Source organism: Mycteria americana, chromosome 5, assembly GCF_035582795.1.
Source record: "Mycteria americana isolate JAX WOST 10 ecotype Jacksonville Zoo and Gardens chromosome 5, USCA_MyAme_1.0, whole genome shotgun sequence".
Lineage (NCBI taxonomy): Eukaryota > Metazoa > Chordata > Aves > Ciconiiformes > Ciconiidae > Mycteria > Mycteria americana.
The window spans coordinates 63,120,033-63,142,945 of NC_134369.1; the positions used below are offsets into that span (position 1 = coordinate 63,120,033).

The 22,913-nt window shown below is 39.5% G+C and overlaps 1 protein-coding gene across 1 annotated transcript in view; it reads left to right on the top strand.

Annotated features, from left to right (window-relative positions):
* Positions 1-22,028, top strand: part of ASPG (asparaginase) — a 48,099-nt gene extending 26,071 nt beyond the window's left edge. The window contains exons 9-16 of the mRNA XM_075501557.1: positions 1,047-1,160; positions 4,175-4,294; positions 5,375-5,470; positions 6,370-6,533; positions 12,914-13,000; positions 19,434-19,533; positions 19,855-19,913; positions 21,612-22,028. Coding sequence (XP_075357672.1) covers positions 1,047-1,160; positions 4,175-4,294; positions 5,375-5,470; positions 6,370-6,533; positions 12,914-13,000; positions 19,434-19,533; positions 19,855-19,908 — 735 coding nt within the window. The 3' untranslated portion in view covers positions 19,909-19,913; positions 21,612-22,028. The remainder of the gene's footprint in view (positions 1-1,046; positions 1,161-4,174; positions 4,295-5,374; positions 5,471-6,369; positions 6,534-12,913; positions 13,001-19,433; positions 19,534-19,854; positions 19,914-21,611) is intronic.
* The last annotated feature ends 885 nt before the right edge of the window (positions 22,029-22,913 follow it).

Sequence of the window (22,913 nt, forward strand, 5' to 3'; positions counted from 1 at the left end):
TAGCTCTGCAGTACAGAAAGTATTTCTCACCTTCTCTGTATATGTTTTCCCATGGGACTTTTAAAAAAATGTTAGTCTGGGGCTCTCGGAGGTGGTTAATGAGCTGATTAAGGCTCTGTATCTTGCTACAAATATTAATTAAGCCACAACAAGTTTCAAAGCTGAAGTTTATATACAAGGTATTTAAAAGTAAAATGCAGTGTAAAGAACCTACTGCAAGATGCTTAACTGTGAGGCATCATATTATGGCAAAGATGATGATCTGTGGTTTAGGGAAGCCCAAGTGTTTGCCCAGGTACAATTTAGTGACAAGAGATCTGAAATCTCCTTTGTCTTTGCTGTCTTGCTCACTGTACACTTATGGGGCTTGCTGACCATAGCAAAGATCTTTCTGCTTTTTGCTTTGGTTCAGATAGTTTATTTTTTTTTAACTACCAGAAAGATAAGTTAAAAAGGTCATCTTTTTCACTTGTTCTTATCAGAACTGTGTAAATGACATATTTTAGTTGTATGTTCTAAATAATACACTGCTAGAGCAGCCTGAAAGGATCTGAAAACACTCCTGCTGTGAGCACACTGTAGTGCTGGAATTCATCCAAAGCAATGCCCCATAAAAGAATGGTAAATATGTCTGTGTGAGAACAGCCTACTTGGCAATGTTCAGAATGCCACTGGGTTAAAACAGAGTAACTGCAGCTTTTCAATAAAGGGAATCTGACAACTCTGCAGATAGCTGATATGAGCCTGTAACCTTTCCCTTTTAGCATAGTAAGTGACCGTGGCAAGCGTTTGGGTGAATTCTTCAGTGTTATTGCATGAAAAGGAATTTAAAGTAAAAGTCATCTTTATTCAGCTGGCTCTAGTATTTGCTTGGTATTTGATAACTAAAATTACAAAAATTACAGTGGCAGTAGGAGGAGCAAGAGAGTGGAGGCACGGCTGCATACTGTATTCTGTGTAGCTACTCATCATTCATATACATTTTCTGTTCACGCACGTATTTCTGAATGCTATGCTAATTGGAATCATTATTCCTTTTTATTCAGACTCTCGCTGATGTTGGAGTAATTCCTGGAGGTGATATGACACCAGAGGCAGCCCTAACTAAACTGTCATACACGCTCAGCAAGAGTAAGCTTAGCTGGGAGGAGAAGAGGCAGGTAAATATTTCAGTGTGACCTTGAAAGGCTTTAACTTTCTCATGTACTGTGTGCTAACTTCTGCTCAGCTGAATGCCTTGAGCTTCTCCGTTGCGTTTAAAAGCAATTGGTTCCATAGCCATAATGTGAACATCATGTGGTTTTTTTCCTTAAGGAAAATACTGTTAGGCAAATGAATGTACGTAGATTGGGAGAGAAAAGAATTCTCTGCATAACTCAGGTGAAGACTGTGACCGAGCCATAAAAATGCCATCTTTAAATGGTAGTAGTCTACCTTGGACATTTCTGTACTAAAAACCCATATGTGGAAATTCATATGGGAGACAGAATCCCAACCCTACTAAGTCAGCAAAGATCTTGTCATTGATCTTAGTGTGGTAAAGATTTCATCCAAGACTCATTCACACAAAGCTAATTCTGAAAATAAGTATTGCCTATAGCCTCTTCCTTTACAGCATAACCCATAACAGTGTTACATTTTGTTTCTCTAAGAGGAGATACACTTTATAAATACATAAAAAATAGAGGATTATTCTAAGGACCAATTGTAACTGATTTTAAAATCATAACCCCTTTAACAATGTTCTTACTGTTCATTGGTGCTTTATCAAGGCTTTTTTCCTCAAATTATATAGTTACATATCATGTTCCTTTTATACAAGGAACATATAGCTCTGAATTATATAGAGGAGCAGCAGTCTGCAGGAATGCATGTGTTTCTATGCTTGTATGCAGTGAAATAATAATCCTGACACTTTGGGAGATGACATCATGATGAGTCACTCTCTAGACTTAAGCACGGCATGCACATGTATATCTTGTGATGGTGTTTTGTTTTTATTAAAACTGAAACAAATTTGATTGTTATTTCATGCTCAGTATCTTCCAACCTGTAGCAGCTCTTGAGACAAACATATTTGGATGCTTATGATCATAAGTGGGGTGGCTGGACGTACCACTTACCATGCTTAGAAACGGTTTCAGACTCTGAGCTTTCGGTTGTTTGCTAAGCCCTGGCTCTGAAAAATGAGAGGAGGAGGAGCTATGTGCTTCTTTGGTGAGGATGGCAAGAACGTACTCTGTGCAAGAACATGCTTCACAGGGGACATAATGCTGTGTGAAGAGTAGTGGTATTGCATGTGTTTGTGTATATACATTTTAGAAACCCAGGCTCTTCACTTATGCCACTTTGGTACTCACTGACCCTGGAACATACTTATACTAGCCTGTTTTTTAATGCGGACTTTAATCTTGCGCAGAGGATTATTTGACCTGGGACAGGAGAAACTTTCCCAGCTGGCTTCCTGCCTAGGTGTGTGAGTTAAAACTTATTTGAGATCCAGTTTGCTGAAGTGAGATAGCTGACTTACTCTTGAGGTGAGGACTTGGTGGTAGGACATTTTAGGTACCACTGGCACAAGGTACTCCTGCGTCTTCATGTGCTGCCCTTCGGAATGTGCTACACAGTTTTTGTGTGGTGGTGCTGGGACCTCCTTTATACGGTTTGAAAAACAAAATAACTTTTGCAATTTCTTTGAGTTAAGCAGGATCAGTTTCCTCATTTGACTCATTGTACAGACCCACAAACAATTGTGTTGGCACAACTGAGGGAGCAGCATGCTGCATTGCCTGGGCAGGAATGAGTGGTAGAGACCGGGAGAAGAAGAAAGCCTGGAAATATGTTGTCTGTGGCAATATCTTCAGCTAAACATATCACCAAACAATAGTCTCCCAAGAGACGGAAGCTCTCCTGAAGCTGGCGTGGTTATTTTAGGATTCTCTTTCAACACGAAGAAGCAAGGAATGTGCCCCCAGACACATGCAAATGGCTGCAGAGCTGGTAGGACTGAGTAAGGCACACAGGGCTTTGCACTGGGTGCATTTAGCACAGGTGCCAATTGCTAAGGTTACCTGTGCAAAGCAATGACCTCAACCTGTCAAACTCTAAAAGTGTGCCAAAGCAGTTGGTATCCTCTGAGTTACATGTATATGGGACTCTTCCAGCAGACAGCTACAGTGTTGTCAGCGCTTGGAGTTTTTTTTTAATAAAGGGCATGCCTAGACATAAGTAAACCTGGGGCATTCTCTTTCCAACATCACATCTGTTTCTTGCAAACTTTCACAATCCTGCTTTTTAAAATTCTAATTGAAATAACTACATGCTTTATAGCTGCATCAGCAACCTTTCATGAAAGAGTGCCAGTATGTAAGATTGTCAGAATTGAGGAAACCAGTTGCTTTTTCTTAATGACTGGCTTCTCTCTGTTCTCCAGGTTTCCTAGAACCTGTCTTTTGGAGTATTTTCTTTTCTTTATTGCCATGTTCAAGCACTTTCTACACATGAATTGGCTGACCTTTCTTTGGTTTGTTTTTTTTCTTTTTCCTGGTTGTATTGGATGCACTCATCCTGCAAACTGTTACATGCCTGCTTTAATATTGAATGACTAGTACTACTGTAGACCCTCTGCATTCAAAGCTGGCTCTATGGCCAAATTTTAACAAAATCAGGGTTAATGGAACTGTTTGAAAATCCACTGAAATACATGACCGTCCACAGGCAGCACTGGGCTTTGTTTTGAGGCCTGTGTACACTGTCTGTGTAGGACTACTGAGGTTTGGGAATGCTGGCAAAAAGCAGCATTTCAGAATATTCTGGTCTTCAGCCTCACTCTGCTAATTACTCACTATCTTTGTGTTTTTAAGTAGGCCGCAGCTTACCCCACTAGGGAACTTTTGTCTCCATACTCTAAAAATTGGGGTGTTTTGTTATGTGCTTATTTTGGTTTCTTTGCTTTGGAAGAAAGTTCTATTTGCCTGTCCCTTTTTTCCCCCCCTTTGTCTTTTTAAACTTGTAATCTTCATGGGACAGTAACTATTTCTTTAATCTTTTGTCTGCATTCAATTATTTTCCATAATTCCTCCAAACAATTTTCTAACTTGATCCTAAGGTTTTTTATTAGACTACTACCATATTTTTCCTCTGCTAACAAAGGATTTGATTGCTTGCTTTTCAGATGCTGAGTGAGAATCTAAGAGGAGAAATGACTGTTGTACCCACAGGAGCCAAGATCTCTCTGAGAGATAGCAAGTTTATTCAAGTGATTGCCAAATCTCTAAGTATCAGCAGCAAGCAGGTATATACTTAAATATTTAAAATTGAACTCATGTAAAGCTGTAAACTCAGTTAAATGAACCTAGCTTAAAGATGAACAGCAAAGCTGAAAGAAAAATGCAACATTGGGGCTTTTATATTATTTTTTTAGTACTGAGTGTCCCAGCTAACCAGTTGGGTTAGGGAGAAAGGCCACAATGACAAGCATAACATTAAAATGTTTTTAATTAAAAACATATTAACTTTTTTTTTTTCCTCTTTGTAGCCCCATCTTGAGTTTATTTTCTTGGCTGGCTGGTTGCAATAACAAGCCTCAGACGGTTGCTGTAATTCCGGGTATCGATATGAAAAAGTGCTTTGTATTTTTGTGGTCAAATGTATTGACAGTTTGGAGCAATCCAAATAATAACGGGTAAAACAGCTTAATTGTACATGCAGTCATAGAAGGCTGATACTAAGGAAGCACTACACGAGTGTAATTTGTGGTGTTAAATATTAGTCCCTCCCAATTGGAAAATCAGAAAATACAGTATTGGTTGTAAGATACAAGTATTTGCTTTTCTTTTGTCTTGTTTTCAGGGAAGACGGGATTTTTAGTAGCTAATGAATACTGAATGTATGGTTCTTCTTTAGTAAGCGTGAGAAATGGGAGGATATTTAGGCGGCCTATGGAGGTTTGGAAGTATAGGTTACACAAATATCTGAGGAATCACATGAATGAAGTTGATCCAGTCTTGAGGAGACTGGACTATATGGGCTTTTCCAACTCCTACCAGCGCTGTTTCTCTTACTGTACTGATGTGTAACTATGGCAGTACAGAGATGGTAATTAGTGCGTGCACCTTAAATGTTATATATAGATATCAGGTAATTGTAGTGTTGCCAGAGAGGAATATAAATCTTCATGGATGTGAGACCGACAAAATGTAAAATAACCATGAGACTTCTTTCCTTCCAAGAACTAAATGCTACCATTTTTAAATAACCAAATGACTAATTTGGAAACTTTACATGAAAGCAAGGGCAGTGTTTTTATGACTTGGACATCAATCATATTAGAGGCAAGGCTGATATTAAATGTTTAATTTTATTTGTTTCTTAGGAGTTAGAAGCCGTAAGAGATGCATTAATTCCACCTTTGGCTTGTGCTGCAGCTAAACTGGGTGACATAGACGCGCTAAGAGCCATAGCAGAAATGGTAATCTAAAATTAACAGTTTGTACAAAACACGAATTTTTAAATAGAGCTGTAAATGACGGGAGGATGCTATGCTTACTGGGAAGCAACTGCCTAAGTCTTAGAATCAAAGTGCTTTGACTAATACAGTTGGTTTCTAGGCTCCTCAGCCTTTGCCTTTCAAAACTGGTATGTTCTTTCCTGTATCTGGTTCTCAGCTGTTTACATTTTCTTTTGAACTGTGAAAATACAGGTAGATGAAAATGCAAGTTCTTATCTGCTAACTTGGAACACTTTAAAATGGTTTGTGCTGCTTTCTTTTGCTTAACTTTCTTTATGCATATTCATAGTATCCAGCTTTTGGATGTAAATCTGTCATGATTAAAAAAAAAAACTTGAAAATTATATTTAAGCAAAACACAGTGCAGTGCTAATTCAGGATTTTTGGCTCTCCCCATAGCTCTAGCTTGGGTATACCTGGAAAAAGAAACAGGCATTTCCCTGTATCATCTTCTAAATGTCTTTTTTTTTTTTCTCTTTGCCTTGGTTTACACTACTCTTGAGACTTTGGTAATGGGCCTGGAGAAAAGAAAAATATATCTTGAAAATAACAATAAACTAAGACAAGTAAAATTAGCAGACTATAGGCATAAAGCTGCTGTATGGCGTACTGAAATAAAGAGCATATCTGAAGGGGCTGTAATGAGCATACGTGTAGAGGGGGGAACATGCAGAAGGTGGAATAAATAAAATATCTTTATTGGTACTGAAACAACACTACAAGACAAACTTTAAGTAAGTTTGACAAGCTTAACATTTTGGTGGCAGAATTAAAATGTGGTGTATGCATCTACTGTTGTACCAACAACTTAATGTGCAGCCATTATCTTTTTAGCATGTGAAGGATCTGTCCTTTTGTAGGGTGGAAACTTGAGCTGTGGAGACTATGATGGCCGAACGCCACTTCATATTGCAGCCTCTGAAGGGCATTTACCATTAGTTGAGTATTTGTTGACATCTGGTGCAACTGTTTATGCTAGAGACAGATATGGATCTACCCCACTGATGAATGCGATCAAGTTCAGGTAACAAAATAATTTATACAACACTCTATGTAAAGTTTATAAACCATCTATCATTTTGGATTTAAAGTCCATCGCTGTGTTTTGGTCTTGTTTTGTCTCAGCAGTCATGTGTAAATGACAGCAGTTAAAATAACACAAGCCAGCTTCATTTCAAAGGATGTGACTAGCCTAAATCAAGAGATTATTTAAAATAATATTAAATGAAAGCAAACAACTTGGTATGCATGCAAAATTTTAGCATAAGGTAACTTATTGCTGCCTTCCCGCCAAGACTTTGTCCATAATTTCAGGACTCCACTCTTTGTTGTGAGGCTTCCTTATAAAACAGCCAAACTGATCACTCCTTTTGACTGTCAGAAGTGAGAGTGCAGGACCAAGGGCTGTCTGTTTTCTTTCTGCCCTCCCCTTTCTCATCAAGACCAGACTGTTTCAATTGGCACAAAATACACGGGTAGGTTGACATGTTTTAATCTTTCCCTTCCACCAGTGCTTTCCTGAGTCTCTTGCTGGGTGACTGGTTTTTTGATTTTCCCTTCCGCCCACTCATAATTATATGGGATGGCTGCATGGCTCTGCCTGCTTTGTGGATTTCCTCTTCCTGTTGTTCTGGATGTCAGCAGTTCTTGAATGATAGTCATGGACATGTGATTTACTGTCTTTTCCATGTTGTATAGTCCTAAGGAATGACCATAGCACAGAATACAAAAGTTATCAGATATCAAAATTTAAGTTTAAAACACTTAGTTTATATAGCCTGGGGATTCATAGAGCCATTGGTCTTCCAACATGTTAGAAGCTGCATGCCCTAATCTCTTCTTGTTTCTTTGATCCACTTTCAGCTCCTTATCATATATTCAGTCTGTATGATGGCAGAAGAGAAGCTTTTTCTTGTAAAGGAGGTTGGAGTGATAGAATTTTCATGCTCTTCATGGATGTCTTCCCCCAAATATTCCTACAGCTTTCTAATGTTGACAAGTTCACCTGGTCTGTCAGGCTGGAGTGAGCTCCCTGGGAGGTCTGGAAGTCCTGGTTTTGCATTTGCAGCAGAAATAACTTGGAGGCTTTTTCTGTCTCAAAGACCAGATGTAGAAAACTCAACAGGCTCTATTAACTTGAGACTTGAAGTCCTGTGTGGCCACACTGTGCTATTGCCATACCTACTGCATGGTCCCCTATGGCTTTGTAGTTGTTGCTTTATCTCATAAATATATAAGCCCTTCAGTGGCAAACCCTTAAAGTCTTAAAGCAAAAACAAGCCCAACAGCAAATCAAACAAATAACCTTGCAGTTGAATAGAGGTGGCTCTGGTCCAATGTGAGAAAATGCTAAAGCATTGGATACCATTAGATGTTCCTGCAAATCAGGCACCTACTTTTTTTACCGCACCCATCTACCGCCTGAGGAATTTCACATGAGCTTGTTGTTTGGATTCCTTAGCATGCCACTCCTATATTAGACTCCTAGTATGACTCTTAAGCTCTTTAAAACTGCACACCCATTTTGATATAGGGAATTCTAAAAGGAAACTGCACCATAACTATTTTCAGTTTCTCTTTTTGTTTCTACTGTTGGAATGAGAGGGAGAGTTGACTTAGAACTAATCTCATAAATGTGTATTTATTATCTGCTGTGTACTCACACTGCATTTCACACTGATAAGCATATAAAGGAGAATGGTAAAGATCAGACAGCTGTAAATGTGTGTAATTAGATACCCACTAAAAAGATTTCTGCTACAGAAATATTTAAATTCTATTTATTAAACAGTTGCGTGCTGAAAGTGAAGAGATTATCCTGATGCAGTGTACAAAGTGGCAGAGAGGGAAGGGGAAAAACTGATCTTAATGAGCAGTCAATGCTTTAAACCGTTTAATATTGTAACTTTCTCAATTTTACTGAATATTGCATCAGCTTAATCCCGTTTTATGGGAATTATTATTTGTTTAATTGGCATTTAACTGCAGTACAGTATCCACTCATCTTAAAAATAGCTTTCTTCCAGTTTTTTATGTCACATTTCTCAGTGGCTTGCCTTTTAACCTAGCATGCAAACCTATATAATGATGACTGATTTCTCTTTTCCATTTAATAATTTGTAAAGATGATCAGGAGTTATGTCTCTTCTTAAAAGCTTCTTAACATAGCACTGTCAGCTGGTAGACCAGCAACTTGATCTATATCAATGATAGTCTCTTAAATTTTTTGACTTTAAGTGACTCTTTGTTTCTTTAGATGGTAAAATGTGGAGTCCCTTTGTAAATAAGAAATAAACTACTGCATTTCCACTTTTTCATTTGTAACTCTGCAATTTGTGTGTAGTCTCATTCGCTTTATGCATGAAGCTAAACAGACCACTGTTAATTTAGGCCAGTTGCTTGACATATCAAAATTAGTAGCATTCCTTTAATTTCTTTGAGTACCCTCAAGGGATAATTAATTTTCAAAACAATAGAATAATATTTTTTTAATAACAGAAACTCTCTAAGCAGGAAAATGTCTTGAATAAAAATTGTGTATATTTTATGTAGTAAAAGCACTTCCATTTACTTGTAGAACAGTGGTAAAAGGTTGAAAATGGGGAGTTGCTCATACAGTGCTGTGAGAACATCACATTACAGGCAGTAAAATTACCTCCCACGTAAATATGAATTTAAATACTTGATATTTTGCAAGGTTACATTTACATTACTTCAGGAAATCTAAGGCAGAGTGAAAATCTACCCACCACTGACTCCAGAAGTGCACTGAAGCCTGTCCTTACAGTATTTGAGCATAAAATTCCCACTGATACCATGCAGAAAAACGAACAAGTGAAACTAAGCTGATCCTGCCATAACCATTCCAGTTGCTAGGGGAGCAAGCATTAAAAAGAATGAAGCCAGTCAAGTTTGGATGTACATTACACCTGCATTTCTTTAAAGAGAGTTGGTGGAAGGTGTGCACCCTAAGGCCCCAATTCTGCAAACTCTTACATGCATGTTAATTTCACATGTGTGATTCATCCCTTTTGAAGTTGATTCACTTTTAGTAAGTGTCTGCCAAGTCAAGGCCTAAGATGATACGTATGGTACGGCACCTTGATTGCTCTGAATCCAGAGCCCTCGTGAACTGGTAAAAGTTCGGATGTCTTTATCTGGAACTCAAACTTCGCTCATAGCAGTGAATGTTGAAGACCACACCAAATCATTTATTTTGCTATTGATCCATTAAAATATTAGTATACATTGGCGTTTTTACCTCCAGTGTTATCAGTAATGCAATCTAGCAGGGAGGAGACAATAGAAACACTTTTTGTCTATTTGTTTTTTCCTTCAGAGAGCTGATGACAGTGGTAGTATCAAAAGAGTAACCTAAGTAACATATGCAAAATAGCATTGTTTCTATAGCCTATGTCTGACCACGAGCCACAGTTTGGTAACAGAGCACACTAAGAAGGGGAAGAGTCAGGGACAGTTCACAGGTGACAATAGGTCCTCGTGGTTTTGCTTATCAGATGGGGCTAGACTGGACAAGCAGCTGTGCACCCCAGGCTAACATGGTGACGTTGGCCTTCCCTCTACACCTTGACCTTTCATTGTCCAGCAGTTGCTCTGCTCTTCGTTTTGGCTGTCACCTTAGCAAGGGAGTCGCATTTGAACCGTTCCCAAGAAGTTCATGGCTCATGACATCAGCTGAACTTCAGATCAGCTAAACTGTGACCCTTGTGAGGCTTTTGTAAAGCCGCAGAAGAGCAGCACTTAAAGAAACAACTTCTAAAGACAAATACCTCTCATGTGCCTAAGACATAGCAGTATCAGAAAATTCACAGCCAGCCTCTTGAAATATGAATAATGCTCTTGTGGTAGGTACAAGACAGCAGAAGTGGTACTCTGGATAGGGCTTCAGTTTCTGCAGAATGTAGATACCATTTGGGTGCAAGTAGGAACAAGCTGTAGTGTGACTTACCTCCCACATAGTTTTCACGTTGAGTGATGGGAATGTGAGAGGTGGTCCGTTTGCTTTCTTGGACGGATGTGCTCTTCCTAGTCACAGTACTAAATTTAACACTTTTAAGTTGCGCATTACTATTTGTCCCTATCCTTCCTCTCCCTTACCCTTCACTTAACAAGCAGTGGTATACAACATGTCCTCTTCTTCCCACCATACCAAGAAACAGGATTTTGAATGATTCCCAGTCATTGGGACATTGTACTTCTATTTAGAAATGTTTTATTGTAAGCATTTATTGTAAACACTGTTGGTTTCAATGCTTAAAGATTTATTTTGTTTCAAACCACTTTTTTTCCTCATTTAAATTTGCTGTATTAAACGTGTGGGGTAAATGCCCCCAAATCTGCCTGTATCAAAGATTTATAGAGTCCCACTCAGCATAGTAATGGCTGTGTGGCATAGGTGGGACATGAAGTGCTTTCTGGAGGGAAGCTACCAGTGAGGAGTAAATAGTTACAACAGGGGAAAAGAAAAGCCTGGTTCTTCGCTGGAATCCAGGGATACAGACTTCATAGGGGAGCACATGAAGGGAGGATACCACACAACATTACGTGCTTTGCTGCCTTTTATCTTTTAGAACTGTCCCATAGCATAGCTTTTATTTTAAAAAGCGCTAGTTTCATGCTGTGATTTCGAGTAGAAGGTGGGAAATTAGGAATACTCCAGGGCAGTTGTTGGAGAGTAAGCAGACACTCCCCATGTTCAGTTCTGTACCCAATGTGAGCTTGAGTGAACAAACATGTTCTACTTTAATCTATTTTAGGTCAAATTTCTTTTCAGCTAATTACTGTTCTGCTTAAGACGGAACTAAAAATTTTGTACACGTAGAATTCATTCTTCATCACAGATTGAAAAATAGGAAGCCGTGCCATTATTTGCTGGCTCAAGGAGATGCTTGTGGATGACTAGCCATGTCGTAAGGGACCCACCTGAGAAAATATTTTAGATAACTGAACAAACTTGCAGCATGTTCTGTTCCAGCAATGCTTTGCCATGAAACAAAGATAGATTTTTTTTTTTTTTGGCTGTCAGTTGAAACAAAGTACAATTTAAAGAAATCTATCTGGTAGGTTAAATAACCTATGTTTGGAAAAGCAAAATGACTCCTATAGCATCTGTACAGTTCTTTGTTTAGTTTATAAATTAAGATCTTATATGAAACATATAAGTTTACATAGGCTTAATATCGATAACTGTAAAGTAACTTCTCATTCAAGATGTAGTTTCCTAAAAAGAAGCAGAGGGATTAGATAAGCAGTTTAGTCCAGTTCTAAAATGGAAAGGCCCATGCTACCTCCAAGAAAATGCAAGGGATTAAGCAGAACGTGCATGTGAGCTTATTTTTTATTTTTAATTAATACAGATTAATTTTTAGGTAATGGGTTGAGAAAGCCCATACATTTCCTATTACAATTATATGCCTAACTCTTTATTTTGAAGTGTTATGGTATAGCAACTTACTTAAAAGAAGAACTATGAAGCTATTCCTGATCTACTGGTGTCATCATGCTCTTTCTGGAGAAAAAAACCTGTGTTTGGATTTGTGAACTAGATCATTTGTTTAGCGGACGAGTATGTTGTCACCTCCTTTTGGAACCTAGTTCTAAACTTTTCACTAGGTCACTTGTGAAAAACGTATTTTGCACATTTTTCATCTGTCATGTTATTTTCTACCCATGACAGTACCTTTAGAGACCGGCCTTTTCCATAGACTTTCTCAAGTGTCTGACTGAGGTATAGGAGTTGGCTGGTAGTGCTTAAATATCTATTTGTCCCTTTATCTCAGAGGAAAGGACAAGGAAGACCTCCTAAAGACTCCAGGTGGAAATAAATAATAAAAGTATTGAGGAGAGGGGATTAGGAAAAGGTGTGCTTTTATGGGAGGTTTGTAAGAATACTTACCACAATTTTGAAGCCTTAAAAACCTGAGTAGCTTCTACATTAGCCTGAAGATTCATTGCAAGACATATGTTTTATTTAAGACTGGTATATATGGGCATTGTATTCTGTAAAATATAGGAATGATGCTATGAAATACATGTCTTCACTGTTTGCATGTATTTCAATCACTAATATTTCAAGTGTTAAATTAAGCTAGCAGTAAGGTAAAGAACATAAAAATTGTTTGAAGAGAAAGGGATGTGTCTCTCTCATTTTCAGAGCTGAACTTAATGCTTCCATGAGCTTAGTATGTGAATGATTTTTTAATAGGGAGGGCAGATCTGTTTACTACATCTGTCGCCTTGGAGAAGATTCATTGGTTCTGTGATGGTGGCGAATATCATATAAGAACTTTCACTGACTGTTTGTGTGTATAAGTAATGCTGGATTTAGGGAAAAAAAACCTGCCGGTAAAGACACTCTCTGTTTTTTCTATTCCTTTCATAAAGGCACATAGAAGTGATTAATTTGTTACGAGAAACGGGAGCACACCTTTCAAGCAATGACTTGGAGAACACTGGAACAATACTCTGCAGGTAAATGTGATATAAGGTGAGGTGGCCCTAAAATTGGGATGGAGGGGGATGGTTTTTCAGAAGAGACTCTCAGAATGGAGAACAGTGTCTAGACAACTTCCAAGAAACAGTTGGGTCCCTGGCACATGACGTGGCTATTTCTGTGCTAGACTAATAATGAGGAAACAAGTGAAGTGATGAAATTAAGAATCAACTCTGTGTCGGAGCACCAGTAACTCAAGAGAGCTCCAAAGTAGGAAGTGTTGTGGGGATAAGTGAACTGGAGGCAAATATGCCCTGTTTTTTCCAAGCACTTTCACTGAGGAAGGGTGAGGAGGAAGCTGTGCAAGGTGTGATTTAATAGCATCTCTATTTGAGAATAAAGCTGCACATAGTGCATCATTTTTATTTTCTTAAAATCCACTTTTCACTTATAGGGGAATGGCTTCTACTCTAACTAGCATGTAACATCATTCTTAAAAATAACTAAATCAAATAGACAAATAGGTTTAACCCCAAAACTTTTGAACAACTGCTCACCTTCTCTATGTTTAATTTGAAGACGATATAATTCTCTGTTAAAGCTGGTTTTCCATACATTTACTTTTAATATATAAGGTGGTTTAATGATATGGATATATATTATGAAAAGAAATAGATGCTTGATTTTATTTTTTCCAGTACTGGTTCTAAATTACAAATTACTCTGAAAATTGTAAGAAGGTTTCATTATTTCCTAAAATTAGTTACAGTTTTTACTTCATTTCTTCTCAAAACCAAACAAAAAACCCTTGAGTACCGGCTTTTATATCAGGACTTGGCAGGAAACCATGAGATTTGTAGGAACCAGCCAGTGCTGTATATTGTCTACAAAACTATAAGGTCAAGGTAAAGCTTATGTGTGTTCTGTATAGAGACTGGACTCTGTCCTTTGAGTAATTCTGGAATCAAGAAATACTAGCTGTAGTGTTTCCATTGCCATAACACTCTCAGAGGAGACTGGGTAATAAGACTTTTACCATGAAGTTAAAATATGCGCTTCCCAGGACACTGCAAGTGATAGGACAGAACTAAACCCTTGGTTTGCATAGTTTCCATCTGCCAAGAAGGCAAGAGGAGTGGCTTAGGGGATGGTGTTCCTCTGCAAATAAATTGGCCCCTTACTTAGCCCTGGTGCCACGTGCAGAACCAGTTTGGCTAGCTGACCTGGGAGTAGTATGTCCAAAAAAAAAAAAAGATGAGAACAAGGGTCCTTTAAACAAAAAGTGGTTCTGATGCAGTTAGTTACAGCATTTTAAGGTGAATCGTACCCCTGCATCTGTATTGCACGATCTCCTGTTGTTCAAAGCTGGTATTTTGATAATAAACATTTAAGATATTTTGAACTTGCATTGATTGTAATAAGTTTAGTATAAAAACAATGTAAATCTTCCAAACAGAGGGCGGGAGTGCATGTGTGTGCAGAGGCTGAACGGGGACTTGGCGCAGGGTGGTGTACTTGGGGTGAGAGGGAAAGAGGCTCTCCCACCTTGGTGCAGGTCAGGAGCCAGGGCCGTGGCGCTCTCCTGGCCGGCAGCTTGGAGTAGTGGCCACGGCCAGAGGCATGCCCACTGACAGAGGTCACTGCACGGCATGCACCAGGAGTACAGCCAGCCTAAGGCAGTGGCCAGGCTTCGAGACAGTGCTGAAGTCTCTGTGAATGGTGGCTCTTCCATACACTGCTCCTGCAGAGCTGAAGGGCTGTCTTTCCTCTTGCTATTTTAGAGGGCCCGGCGTAGTCTTTTCCACCAAAGTGGACTTTTTCCACAGAGCATTATTGAGATGCCTAAAAGTTATTAAATCTGAGGTACTGGTGTTTGTCTTCCTGCCAAAATGTCTCAGATACTTCTGGAGTATCCTCAGGTGACCTGAGTGACACACTCATTTTTCCAGCATGCTTGGGCTCACTTCTCTGTCTACCTCTCACCTCTTCCTTTTAAGCGTTCTCTTTGCAGGCACCGGCACATTCATGGCAGTCAGTGTGTTCACATGGTGAAGCTGCTTATAGAATAAGCTGTTTATAACATCTTCCCTCTGCCTAATTTGAACAATTTTCCTACATCTCTTCTATCTTGTAATGTGCCCTAGGCTGCAATTTGTACCAGTCTGAATTTGTCACCAAGGCAGTATGTCAACTTCTTGGTGTTTAGAAGGACAAAGTTGCTTGCTTTCTGATAAGCTCTGGGTTCCTGCACTTAGCTAACTTAACTTTTTTCTCTCATACAGTTCTCCTTGAATTAGAAGCTATAATCATGTTTCCTCCCTTGCTACTTACCTGTCCTCAAAGAAATCGGCTTTCATAAAAGACCATGAACAGTGATTTTTGTGTTCTAATACTGTCTCCTCAGCTTCCTTCTGTTTAGACTCATGATTTTAGAATAGAATAGAATAGCATAGTTCAGTTGGAAGATTTTGGAGATAAAATAAAAATAAATGCGCTCCTTTGACATTGGTGATGTTTGAAAGGGAAAGGAGTACCAACCAGAACTGAGAGTTGGACAGTATCAGCGGGAACTCTTGTGTAGGAAGTGGAGATGCACATACGTGCAGCCAAGATGATCTAGTTATTAAATTTTTCATGGTTTCATTTGCTGGTTTCTTTTTTTAAGTAAGTGAGAGGTGTTAGTCTGATTTTTAGAATCACTTTGTTGATGTTTGGTATCTGGTTCATGGCTTTGTTTTGAAATGAGAAAGAGGTCTCAGTGTTAGTAATCTGTTAAAAATGTCAGAATCTCTTCTCATATTGCAGTAGTATTGTCACCTGTCTGCAAAACCAAACCATGACGAGATAAATTGGGACACTCAGACTTATTTTGAAGGCTTGGCAAGTTCTGGAGTTGTTTTGTGTTTGTTTTTTAAAGGAAAAAAGTCTGTATATAATTGAGATACTTTGTACAAAGTCTGTACTTCACAAAATTAAATAGGGGCATGAAGCCAAGCCAGCTTTCTCTTTCATATTCTTAGATTTCATAAAATGATATGATATAATATACAAGGATGCAGCTTTCAAAATCAGCAACTGTTGGAGTAAGATGCCTCGTCAATTTAACATAAACTTGGGGGGTAAGGCTGGGGGAGGAAGGACAAATATGCCTCTGCAGGAATTAGGACCAAGCTTCTAATGCCTGCTATCTTTCAAAGAAGTCTGTCTCAACTGAGAGAGATGTGGAGATACTAGCTAAGAGCAGCACTCCCACATGTGTTCAGGATAGAACAAACCATGCCTTGTGCTGGACTTTTAACTTCCTTTTTGAGGATTTTCATTAAAAAATAAAAAGAAGAAAAAAAATATTTTCTCTTCTGTTAGGGTGATGATACTCCTCAAAAGAAGAAACTCTTTCCTGATCGCTTTATATAGACACTGAAAAAGGAGAATCACTGAAAAAGCAGAGCTTTGTGTCACTGGGAAAGGTCCCTCCTAGTACCTGAGGAGGCAGGAGGGAACCCCAAGGTGTCATTTCACTGTACTCATTACTTCCCAGATCTAGATCTGCATTGGCCCTTGTCCTCCTAAATCCTCTGAGACCTCAGCAGCTTCGCTCCTGGTACTTTGACAGTAACAGAGCACCCTTTAAACAGCAGCTTCTGTAACTGAGTTTGCTTGATGCTAGTGTGACAGGAGGCACAAAATCAGAGACTGTAATTGCATTATCACTATCCTTGCTATCTCAGCTCTGTCATCATCATGGCTACCTTAGCCGTGCTGAAACTGTGAAATGGGTACATAATCATTTTTTCTAAATGCAAGAGTATTGATTGGCAGCATACCTGGGATTATCTGCTGTAAAAGGTATTAGTCAGAGTTTATTAAAATGTGGTAAGTAGTTCTTTATCAACAAAGCAGGTTTTAAATATCCTGATAAGTGTATATTGAAGTTATTTTTATTCCATTTCATGATATAAAAATGATGGACTTGCTGCTTAGAGGATGTTGGAATTGCTGACATAAATATCTTTGAGAAAAATACAGATCAAAGGTCCTTATAGAGTATGTTGAGAAGTCCTATGTATGCATTTGACTATATGAAGTACACTTACAGTGTGTAAAGGAAATACAGATGCGTTTGGCTTGACTGCAAAGATCTGGAATTGGAGAAAATGTTTTGTGGTGTTCTTGATTGTAATCAATTTAGGGCGTAGTATGTATCTTCTATTTAGAGGGGTATCTAAATTTTCTCACAAGCTACATCAGTTTTTGTTCTCTGGGTCACAGTCCCCATAGAATACATTTCTCACTTGATCAGTAAATGGCTGCTGCAAAATTGAAGATACTTCTGTGTATTTGGATTTCTCTAATGTCACGGAAGGAGACCACTTCACAGTCTTGACCTCTGGCAGTGTGAGTTAAGTTGCTCTTTCTGAACAGGTACTATTAGGCAGTTAATTTTCAAGTAAGTGCAGTAGACCTTGTTTGTTGCTTACAGTGATGCTAGCTGAATTACCCTGGGTATGTAGGTAGGTAATATTTCTAAATGTGCTAGTCTTTGCCCAAAGCGGTTTCCGCTTTGCACATGGCTGAACAATGAGATTCTGTTTGGCAAATACGGTGCTGTCCTGTCCAGAGTGGAGACTCTTGTAACTCTCGCTAGGTAGGCTTTATGTTTGTTTGTTTGTTTCTCAATTCTGGGACCGTCCAGTGTCAACAGCAAGAGACTTGTCTTTGTAAAAAAAGATAATTCTTGTCTTCCAGAAGTGGCTGCTAAGCAATTTCTTCTCTGCTTTACTAATGCTTACACATTTTCTTTATGAATGCTTACTTTTTCCTGCAGTTTCCTTAAGGACTTCTCACTGAGCTTCCTGTTAGACCTCCTTTGCCTTCCTCTGTTTCCTTATTGCTTCTGAGGGGCCTTTTTTTGTGATGGCATTTTTCATTAATGATTTATTGGTCCTTTTCTTCATGATGTCAGACTGAAGCACCGTTAAATCTCATAGCACCCCACTACCACTTCCCTGTCCCCCATAGGACCCAGCTGTAGCTCTTCTGCCCTGCCTCAGGGTTAGTAGGGTCACATGGAGGAATATGGACAGAGACGGTTTGCTTTCCCTTTTCCTGCCCAACCTCTGAGACTGCTGCAAGCAAAAGCCTCTCTCTGACTTTCTCCTCAGACTGCTGCAGTTAGAGGCTTCCACTCCCCTGAAAACATTTTTTCAGGTACTTAAAGAGATTTAATCAACAACAGAAGTGATTTCAGCCTAGCAGAGAAGTGAATGTTGCAGCCTTGCTTTCAGGGTTTCTTCCATAAGCCTACCTGACTGTCTGCCCTTTCCGTCTTCCAGCCTTCTCCACTGTCCACCAGGTCTGCCTGGCTTGGTTGTCATACCCAGGAGCCCATCAACGACCTCCATCCCTGCTGCCAGCAGTATGCCATTCCCCCACAGCGAGCACTGTTTAAGGCAGCAAACTCTGAACTTAATAAGTCTGGGGAGGGTTCCCCCTCTCTTAATGGGATTCAACCTCACTTGATGACTATCGGTGTGGTTCTGCTGAAACAATCTGCAAGCATGCGGCAAGCGCAGGTCTGAAGCCCAACAGATGTTGGTATCTTGAGAAAACTGAAGGTAGTCCTCCCAGCCGTGCTCTCAGTTCAGCCTGTCCACAGGCTTGGTACAGATGGTCATGCTTTTACATATGTACAGGCTGTTTGCCCTTCTTTTACCAAAATAAAAGTTACAAATGAACCTTAAGTATTATGGATGAGACTACCAGCAGATGTGTGAAGAAACAATCTGGTGTACATTCCTCTGAAAACTTTAACTCACTTATTCATATATGATTCATTTTGATCCTTTCTATTGCTTGTTATACATGGCAGATAGAGGTCGTCCTTAAAGAGCACTTTTTTTTGCTTGCTGCCCATTTAAATCTTACATATTATCTTATACAACTCAAAAAAATGTAGCTGTGTGCTGTCCAAATGATATCACATAAATATGCTGTCATGACTTCTGATAGCAAACATAGTTATGCAAACTCGTGAAGGGGGTTTCTTAATGGTTTTAAATAAGGCACGCTGATTGCTAGCACATCTGCTTGTGCTGTCCCTCAGCTGCATCTTGATTTAGCCATTGCCCTCCCCCCAACTCATTTCATGAGATAAATATTGTGTTGTGAAATATGAAACTGCATGACTTTTTTTCCCCTTCGGTCATAGTCACACCCACTATGTGAAACTAGCCTGTTGTAAGTACTTATACACAGCCCTATTAATTTAAGGAACTGATTCATCAAGCTGTGTTGCTTGCTCAGCTATTCAAAGCTGTTGTAATAGTGTTCCTTTACTTACCTCTCTACCCTGGCAGCCATGTTGAGCTTGTTCTGGTTCAGCGTTTGCCTGCTGAGCTAATTGTCAGGACCTGGGAGCACACTGAAATGGACTGAAATATTTAGAACCAATATTAATTATTCTTTTTCCAGCCTTACAGCTAAAGGCGATGTGGATGGGCTGTATGCCTGGCACCTAGCTGGTGCAGACCTGGAGCAAACTGGTTATGATGGCAGGAATCCCCTACAAGTAGTAAGTGTGCATACGGCCGTACACGTATGGCATGCTCGCTGTGTAAGTAATAACGCATGCTGTTGGATAATATTAGTTTGGGAAAAGTAAATGCTGCTTTGGGGACTATAAACCGGATTAGAGTTTGATACAAAGTCATGTCTGGTGCTGTTCCGAAGTAATAAATGGTTGGAGCCAGAATTTTCTCATCTATGTCAGAGGAATTAAAATTTAAATTGGATTTTAATTATTTTGTGGTAACGTATTCTTACTTCCCACAAGTAAGTATTTGCATGTCCTGGTGCACAGGATGGCAGGATTTATTCATGTTTCTACTTACAGGCAGAGGCTACAGGGCATAAGGAGGTTCTTGACTTCTTTAGACAGAAGCGGTAAAGAAGGTAAGATGTCATTTTCAAGTGCTAGATTTCTGAAATGTACAGATCAGCATATATATGTATGAAGGGGGATTTTGTATTTAAGCCCTAGTTCACCCTAGGGCACCTGGGTTCAGCTGCCGTCCCTGCCTTAGTTTCTGATACGACTCTGAGTACTTTAATCCTTCTTTGTAGAGTGGGGCTAATGTTTACTCCTCTTTCTGCCTGAGCCTGGAAGTGCTTTTTTTATGGTGCGTTCCACAGTGTGGTTCTGAACTTGGTTGGGAGTCTAAATGCTACCAAAATAAAAACACTGAGGGCAACAATGTCTTGTTCCGTTGGCCCGTTGCAATAAATTGCTCCTCTGTCTTGTCTGCATTAGAGAGGAAATGCCTTTTATCGGGCACCTTGCCAGGCCTGGTTTTCAGGGTGCTGTGCCCACAGCACGGGAGCATACCCTTCTCCAGTAGAGCTGCAAGGCGATCACAGCCGTTCGGCTGCACAGCCTCCCACTCAGGAGGTGTTACTGTGGTACCTACAGCATTTCCACGTGTGCTCTCCCTCTAGCTTTTAATGGAGCACCTTACACCAGCCCATCTTCTAGTGTAACACAGTCAACCACCACAGGAAATGTGGGGCAGATTCTTAATAGACAGGAGTTCGTTGTACTACATACAGTTGTCTATGACTGCAGAAGGCTCCCTTTCAGCAGAGAGCTCTGCCGAGGGCTTGCTCCCTCTCTGGGCACAGGACAGGGTAGTGCCATGGCCTCTCTCTTGCTCAGACCTTAGATGTAGCTGCCTGGTTGTCTCTGGCACGGACTCCCAGCATGAATCTCCTCTGTGCTGCTAACATACAAGGTGTGTTTCCTTAGCTGTGTGCATGTCAGAGGGATGTGAGCCTCGTGTTCAAAGCATCAGATCTGACAAGTCTCTCTATAGGAAACTTGTCTGGGTGTTTGACCTTCTCCAATGCTGTGCTGTAACTGGAGACATATAAAACACCTGCCTTTCATTTCTCAGAACTCCTTTCTGATGCAATATGTTGTTGGTTTAGATATCTCTTCTCCAATATATTGGCAAGTCTAATACCAATTTAAATATTGGGAGGAGATGCTCTCCTTTTTTAATAAAATTAACACAAAATTTAGTTAAAGGTTTTGCTGCATCCATGGCTACCTTGCCACTTGTGTGTCCCATTTGGTCAATGTGAGTGAATTCATGTGTGTACAAGTGGGGAACTGCAACTGGAACAATAGCATTTTTTCATCACTGTGTACTCGTCTAAATGAACATAGGACAGAATCAGGCATTTTTTGCTTTGCTGGAAAGTGTTGGGGTTTTCTTTGGTTTTAGCTAATATAGAAGGATTAGATAAAAACACAGTCTCAAGCATTTAAATGGAAGTTCTCCAGTGTCCAGGATGAAGACGCTACAAATACCTTCAGAATATGGGTTATGTTGCAAAGGGATTTCCATTTTCAGTGAAATATGTCTGCAAAAGTCACTTTTCTTTTGTAAGTGGGGACTGAATGCGTTAGATCCTCAACTCCTACATGGATCATCTCTTAATTCCTTTGGACTGAGCCACCAGTAGTGTAGGCGGTCTGACGGAAGTCTTCAGTACCGCATGAGAACTTGCTTGGCAGGCTACAAGGTAATCTCTTCTTGGGAAGGTTTTGGATACTGCCTAGTTCTAAACATCCATTTTCTCTTTCTCCAGAGGCTGTAGAAGATGGTCGCTCCTCTTCAGAAATACCAGCTTTGAACATTAATGGTGTTAAGCGGTTATGGGAGGAAAAGAGGAAAGGACCAATGGTAGCTGCATTTGGAGCATACAGGAAAGCTAGAGATTAGAAATATTCTTTATTTAGGATCACATTAAGTTCTTACTGATGTTCTAAAAATGATTTACTGCTTTATCTTTTAATCACTTTTTTTGAAAAGAAGTTTTTATAAACAAGCGAGGCCGGGATGTATTGCCTTTACTGTACAAGTTCTGTTTTTAAAGAGACCATTTGAATCTTCTTATGTTAAATCAGTGAGGACAGTATTGCAGGCATAGCAAACAGAAATGCTGTGGTGAATTCTTACCAAGAAAAAACAGTGGATTGTGCATTTTGGGTTTCAGCTAATAAAATCTCTGAGGAACAATATTGGTTTCACTTTGTCTGTTTGTTGCAATGGCTTGTATCACTTCAGTTGCAATTACAGCAATTGTGAGTGTCAGTGCAAACAATTGAATCAGTCATGGGCATCTGCCTGCAGTTGTGTACTAATCTTCACCAATGTGTCACTATAAAACCTCACTTAAAATGAGTAGGAGGCAGATGCCATAAAGCATGTTTGTGGGACTGTCTAAGTGAATTGATTGTTTTGTTTCTAATAGCATCTTTCCCACATCCTGACCGGAATATAATCAAGATTGCTACACGCTGGACACATAATACTTTGGACTGTAAATGTGATCTCAGTAATTAACAGACCCCAAGTTTAAAGTCCCAACACTTTCAGACTAAAGAAAAAAAGCAAGATATATCTTTTCAGCTGCGTCCGCCCTAGAATATGTAAACGAAAAGAATACTTCAGGCAAATGCATATATTGGAGATGGCAACTTTTCATTTCACCTACAGCTTCTGCAATAATCTATGTGGATTTTCTATCTGCTTCATCTGAAGGGAATCTTTGAAGTGCAGATAGTTTTTTCCTTTTCCTCTTTATACTCTTCAGCCTTCCCACAACTATTCTTATCATGGAGAAAAGCTGCATGGACTACTTGCTGAGCCTGCTAGTATTAAAAGATTCCCAAGGTACATTGCATATCAGATCCCCCTAAAACAAGGTAACTGTGCATGTAGTCTGAGGAAACACTGTATATGCTCCAGTTAACAACAAAACAAAACCATAAAAATGCATGATTTTTTAATGTGAAGAGTAGTGCACCTCTTCACTACGGTCACAAAAATTAGCACTATGCTGTCTCATTATTAAATAATTGATATTATATAGCAATAAACATGCTTT